The following is a 6,820-nucleotide window of genomic DNA, read 5'->3' as shown; positions in this document are numbered from 1 at the left end:
AGCAGCGCCCTCCGTGGTCGGTTGCGGCACCACAGGATGCTAGGAAGAAGCTCCCTCCAACGTCTTCCTTGGAGCGGTGAAGGACTTTCCCCTCGCTGGTTACGCTTCTCTCTCTCACTCGCTTACTTACGGTGGGTCCCGCTCTGCTCCCGTTGCTGCTTGCAAGGATGCTGCACGTGTCGCAAAAGCCGAATCACAGGTGGCGACGTGATTCGGGTAAACGAATGTTTAGTTCTGAAAAGAACTGTTGCTTAGGGTCTGCTGGTTGCTATGGTCTTCCTTCCTTCTAGGTTGGTGGTTCAGGTGGTCTTCCTTCCTTCTAGGTTGGTGGTTCAGGTGCAAGAGACCGATTTCGCGGAAATCCACTCCTTTTATAGTCGCGGGCGGTGATTAATTCGCGGGTAATAAAAAGCGCGGTTGATCCGGGTATAAAAGGGCGATTTCATACGTAGTGAGTGTCAGTTGGAGATGGCGATTCAATGAGAACGCACTAATTCGCCCTTTCGACCAAATGATAGTAGTTGGTCGAACATACCGGCCCCCCTTGAAAAATCCAATTTTTCGAAATTAGACGCATTCAAGTGGGCAGATTTTGCATACTGCCTCTTTGTGATCCCCCCGTTGGTGTTTTCAGAGTGGCTACTCAAACAACGCCATCCGGTCCAGGGTACAGCGAGATCACACGGGCGAGTGGCCATCTCGCAGGAGGAAGCTGGTCATCCTTCATTATAACAATTTCACCTTCTGCTATTTGGCGAGCTTGTCTATTGGCGTGATGTTGGATGTTCAGGGTTTTGAGATACTTGTTCCTCCAACGATGCCAGATATCCTGCGAGTATCTTTGCAGCCTTTGATACTGGTTTAGCCGGTTGGTTGGTACTTGCTGCAGGTCAGGTTCAGGTAGAGGTTGTAGTGATCCTTTCACCAGGAAATGTGCTGGAGTGAGCACCGAAAGGTCGTTGGGATCGTCGGATAGAGGCATCAGCGGACGAGAGTTCATACAACCCTCCACTTTGGTAAGAACAGTCGATAGTTCTTCGTACGATAGCAACGAAGAACCGAGTTGTCGAACTAGGTGAGTCTTCGCAACTTTGACTGCTGCCTCCCACAATCCTCCGAAGTTTGGTGCACGCGGTGGTATGAGGTGCCATTGGATGCCTTCTTTGGTAAGGTGCTTTGCGATTTCATCGTTGTCGTCTTTCAGCATTTTGTAGATGTTGTGCAGCTCATTCTTGGCACCGATGAAATTTGTGCCATTATCCGAGTAAATGTGCTGAGGTTTATTTTTTCTCCAAATGAAGCGATCCAAGGCCATTAGAAACGCTTGGGTACTAAGGTCGGAGACTAGCTCTAGGTGCACTGCCTTAGTACTCATGCAAACGAAAACACAAATGTTACATTTGCGGGATGCTGCTTTGCGGTGTGTTGGCTTGAGGTACATGTGGTGATACAGGATTAATAGACGAGTGAATGGATGAAATCCCGGAATAACAAGCTGGTGTTTTTCTCCATATGGAATGTCGGAGCGGCGTAGTCGACCACCAACTCGTATTACCCCATCATCGTCTAGGAATGGATTCAGCAATCGGAGTGACGAAGTTCTGCTGACTAGTTTGTTTTTCTGAAGTTGAGTACTCTCCTTGGCAAAGCATTCGGTTTGGACTAGCTTCACTAGTGCAATTTTTGCTCGTTGCAGTTCATCCACGTGTAGGTAAGCGCTATTCTGGTTGGTTCGACTGTGAGCGTTGTTGAAGAAGCGGAAGCAAAATCCGATTACTCTCAGCAGAGTCTGGTATGAGGAGTATCTGGTGAAGATGTCATTTGGCTGCGTTGTCTGCATAAGTAATACGACGTCCTTTTTCACTTCTAACTCTTCGTCAGTTAGATTGGAACAAGCAGGAGATGAGATAGGCCACGACGATTTTTCTTCTCGAGGCCATGATGGACCATATTTCCATACTTCGCTATGGACCAATATGTCGGCGGGAATTCTACAGGATAGTACATCAGCAGGGTTTTGCTTTCCGGATACGTGATGCAAGCAGGAAGCGTGGGTTGCACTCTGAATCTCAGGATTTTGTGGTAAACGTTTTTCGAGCGGATGGAAACGCCGAATAATAGTTGGCTTGGATTCACCTAAGAGTTGTTCAGAATGTTTCGGCATACGGATGTATCGACCCGATGGGTCACGGGAGATGGTCTGCTGGTAATACCTTTCGCATTTGTTTTCTTCGTTGGTTAGTGCGTTGTCTTGCAGTTCTTCGATGTCCCAAAATCGTGGTAGCAGCTCATCGACGGTAGGAGCGAAAGCTGCGGTGTGACATCTAACAGTCACCGGTGGATTAATATTCGGCATTGATCCTGTTACAATCCAGCCGAAGACACTTTCCACTAACACATTTCCTACTTCCGGAAGAGGATGGCGTCCTTCCATTAACAGGGAGTAGAAATGCTCCGCGCCAATAATGATGTCGATCTGGCCGGATTTGCTAAACTCTGGGTCCGCGAGAGCATAGCCTGGTGGTATGTGCCAATGGTGAATTGGGATGGTGGTAGTTGGTGTTTCACTGGCTACTTTCCTAAGTACCAGGAAAGTTATACTGCGCTTGTAGTTAGTTGTGCGGGACTGGATTTCAGCAGTAACCAGATGTTTGGCAGTTGTAGTGGTTTTATCAATGCCGGTAATGGCAATATTCGTTTTTTGCCTTGGAAGCCGCAGTAGTTGACACAACCGTTCACTGATGGCATTCGGTTGGGAGCCATTGTCCAACAATGCTCTTGCCATGTGAGGTTGGCCATACGCATCTCGTATTTGAATTACCACTGTAGATAGAAGAATATTTTTGGTAATACTTCCTTGCGCAGCGGTGGCCATCATTGTCGTTGATACACTTTCGGAAGATGGATTTGCTTCACTGTCGGGATGTAGCATAGAGTGATGCCTTTTTCCGCACTGCCGGCAGCTGTACTTTGATGTGCAATCACGGGTATAGTGAGCAGCTCCGAAACAGTTAAAGCACAGTTTGTTTTCCTTAATGATTTCGTTCCGGGCGATCGAGTTAAGGTTGGCAAAGCGCGGACAACGAATTAGCTGATGGTTCTGGTTTTTACATACAGGGCATTTTGGTGGTTCCTTTGTAGCGGACACAGCAGGATGTGCACTCATCTTTGGTAGTGTGGGTCTTTTACTAGGCTTTGGATCTGAACCTTTAGACATGGCGATCGTTTCTAGCACACGGGCTCGGCGTTGCAGAAAGACAAGCATGCCTGCAAATGTAGGTTCGCGGTCGCCTTGTGCTTCTTCCCATGCGGCTAACGAAGCTTCATCCAGCTTGGATCCTAGGAGCTCAACTAGGAACATGGAGCAGTTCTGTTGCACATTTTCTCCCAATTGTTCAAGAAGTTGGGTGTGACGCTGGAAAGCGTCCACGGTGGTTTGTATCGCCTCTACACTGCTGTTCGGCATTTTTGGGAAAGTAAGCAGCTCTCTTACGTGCTTCTTTTTCAACAGAGGTTTGTTGGAGTAGCGTCCCAACAAAGTATTCCAGGCTACCTTATAATTGGCTGCGGTAAGCGCTATCGGTTGAATAAGGCTAACCGGTTCGCCTTTTAAAGACGCCCTCAGGTAGTGGAATTTTTGCACTTCGGAAATATCAGCCGACTGGTGGATCATAGACAAGAAGGTGTCATGGTATGTGATCCAGTCGCTATAGTTTCCGGTGAATTCCGGCAAGGAAATGGTAGGAAGCTTTATACGTGGATTTGAAGTTTCATCCTTGACTTCTTTTTTGGGGGCTATAGGCAACAATAGCTGTAGTTCGGCTATCAGCTGTAGGTATAGCTCCTCAGCTGATCCTCGAAGCTTGCGGTTCTCGGCATCTTGCTCAGGAGTTTCTGATAGCTCCTCCAAGGCATCTTGCGCTGTTTCAAAAACCAGCCAGGTTTTCTCCAAACGGTCTAGTCTCGGTTCGACTAGATGCTGTTGCTCTTCGTTGTAGTTGGTGACGAAGGCACGGGTTCTCTCTATATAGTCGAGGGCATTCTGCCGCTTCAACTCTCGGGCACGCTGGGTTGGTGCCATGCTTTTTACTGCTCTCTGCACCTTTTGGAAGGTTTGCTGGGATGAGTCACTCACTGGACAGGATGTTTCACAGGTGCTATCGTTCCGGTGGTGAGAAGATCACGGTCCGGATCAACTCGGAAACAGGTTCAGGTTGGAACGATAACGGAAGCGGGTCGGCGTTTGAGTGGCTCTGGTTGGTATCGGGTATCCTGGTCACGGCACCAAATGTTCCGTCAGGGTACGGACTCTTGGTGCGCCCCTACGTTGTGTTTTTATTTTTCCTCTTCTTCTTCTTCTTGTTCTTCACTTTTTCTTCACTTCTTCTTCACTTCTCCTTCTTTTTCTTCTTCTGCTTCTTCTGCTACTTCTTCGTGTCGGCCCGTTGTAGGATATAGCTGGTACAGCAGCGCCCTCCGTGGTCGGTTGCGGCACCACAGGATGCTAGGAAGAAGCTCCCTCCAACGTCTTCCTTGGAGCGGTGAAGGACTTTCCCCTCGCTGGTTACGCTTCTCTCTCTCACTCGCTTACTTACGGTGGGTCCCGCTCTGCTCCCGTTGCTGCTTGCAAGGATGCTGCACGTGTCGCAAAAGCCGAATCACAGGTGGCGACGTGATTCGGGTAAACGAATGTTTAGTTCTGAAAAGAACTGTTGCTTAGGGTCTGCTGGTTGCTATGGTCTTCCTTCCTTCTAGGTTGGTGGTTCAGGTGGTCTTCCTTCCTTCTAGGTTGGTGGTTCAGGTGCAAGAGACCGATTTCGCGGAAATCCACTCCTTTTATAGTCGCGGGCGGTGATTAATTCGCGGGTAATAAAAAGCGCGGTTGATCCGGGTATAAAAGGGCGATTTCATACGTAGTGAGTGTCAGTTGGAGATGGCGATTCAATGAGAACGCACTAATTCGCCCTTTCGACCAAATGATAGTAGTTGGTCGAACAGTGACTTTAAAGAGAATGAGACGATGCAAAATGAGGTTTAGAAGGTGCTTAAAGTGACTTTAAAGAGAATGAGACGATGCAAAATGGTGTTTAGAAGGTGCTTAAGGTGACTTTAAAGAGAATGAGACGATGCAAAATGAGGTTTAGAAGGTGCTTAAAGTGACTTTAAAGAGAATGAGACGATGCAAAATGGTGTTTAGAAGGTGCTTAAAGTGACTTTAAAGAGAATGAGACGATGCAAAATGAGGTTTAGAAGGTGCTTAAAGTGACTTTAAAGAGAATGAGACGATGCAAAATGGTGTTTAGAAGGTGCTTAAGGTGACTTTAAAGAGAATGAGACGATGCAAAATGGTGTTTAGAAGGTGCTTAAGGTGACTTTAAAGAGAATGAGACGATGCAAAATGAGGTTTAGAAGGTGCTTAAAGTGACTTTAAAGAGAATGAGACGATGCAAAATGAGGTTTAGAAGGTGCTTAAAGTGACTTTAAAGAGAATGAGACGATGCAAAATGGTGTTTAGAAGGTGCTTAAGGTGACTTTAAAGAGATTAGAATGAGACGATGCAAAATGAGGTTTAGAAGGTGCTTAAAGTGACTTTAAAGAGAATGAGACGATGCAAAATGAGGTTTAGAAGGTGCTTAAAGTGACTTTAAAGAGAATGAGACGATGCAAAATGGTGTTTAGAAGGTGCTTAAGGTGACTTTAAAGAGAATGAGACGATGCAAAATGGTGTTTAGAAGGTGCTTAAGGTGACTTTAAAGAGAATGAGACGATGCAAAATGAGGTTTAGAAGGTGCTTAAAGTGACTTTAAAGAGAATGAGACGATGCAAAATGGTGTTTAGAAGGTGCTTAAGGTGACTTTAAAGAGAATGAGACGATGCAAAATGGTGTTTAGAAGGTGCTTAAGGTGACTTTAGTGCTTAAAGTGACTTTAAAGGGTGCTTAAAGTGACTTTAAAGAGAATGAGACGATGCAAAATGGTGTTTAGAAGGTGCTTAAAGTGACTTTAAAGAGAATGAGACGATGCAAAATGAGGTTTAGAAGGTGCTTAAAGTGACTTTAAAGAGAATGAGACGATGCAAAATGGTGTTTAGAAGGTGCTTAAAGTGACTTTAAAGAGAATGAGACGATGCAAAATGAGGTTTAGAAGGTGCTTAAGGTGACTTTAAAGAGAATGAGACGATGCAAAATGAGGTTTAGAAGGTGCTTAAAGTGACTTTAAAGAGAATGAGACGATGCAAAATGGTGTTTAGAAGGTGCTTAAAGTGACTTTAAAGAGAATGAGACGATGCAAAATGGTGTTTAGAAGGTGCTTAAAGTGACTTTAAAGAGAATGAGACGATGCAAAATGAGGTTTAGAAGGTGCTTAAGGTGACTTTAAAGAGAATGAGACGATGCAAAATGAGGTTTAGAAGGTGCTTAAAGTGACTTTAAAGAGAATGAGACGATGCAAAATGAGGTTTAGAAGGTGCTTAAAGTGACTTTAAAGAGAATGAGACGATGCATAATGGTGTTTAGAAGGTGCTTAAGGTGACTTTAAAGAGAATGAGACGATGCAAAATGAGGTTTAGAAGGTGCTTAAAGTGACTTTAAAGAGAATGAGACGATGCAAAATGGTGTTTAGAAGGTGCTTAAGGTGACTTTAAAGAGAATGAGACGATGCAAAATGGTGTTTAGAAGGTGCTTAAAGTGACTTTAAAGAGAATGAGACGATGCAAAATGAGGTTTAGAAGGTGCTTAAAGTGACTTTAAAGAGAATGAGACGATGCAAAAATGGTGTTATGAAGGTGCTTAAAGTGACTTTAAAGAGAATGAGACGATGCA

The 6,820-nt window shown here is 45.3% G+C and overlaps 1 protein-coding gene across 1 annotated transcript; it reads right to left on the bottom strand.

The window, feature by feature from the left end:
• Positions 1–643: 643 nt before the first annotated feature.
• LOC131271160 (uncharacterized) lies at positions 644–4,081 on the bottom strand. Its single transcript, XM_058272548.1, has one exon. The coding sequence runs from the start codon at positions 4,079–4,081 to the stop codon at positions 644–646; it is 3,438 nt and encodes a 1,145-aa protein (XP_058128531.1).
• Between the last annotated feature and the right edge of the window lie 2,739 nt (positions 4,082–6,820).

Source organism: Anopheles coustani, unplaced genomic scaffold (assembly GCF_943734705.1).
Source record: "Anopheles coustani unplaced genomic scaffold, idAnoCousDA_361_x.2 U_79, whole genome shotgun sequence".
Lineage (NCBI taxonomy): Eukaryota > Metazoa > Arthropoda > Insecta > Diptera > Culicidae > Anopheles > Anopheles coustani.
This window is presented reverse-complemented; position numbering and strand designations above follow the sequence as displayed.

Excerpts from the sequence above, each read along its gene's own strand:
- LOC131271160 (XM_058272548.1), bottom strand. The coding sequence starts at position 4,081 with ATGGCACCAACCCAGCGTGCCCGAGAGTTGAAGCGGCAGAATGCCCTC.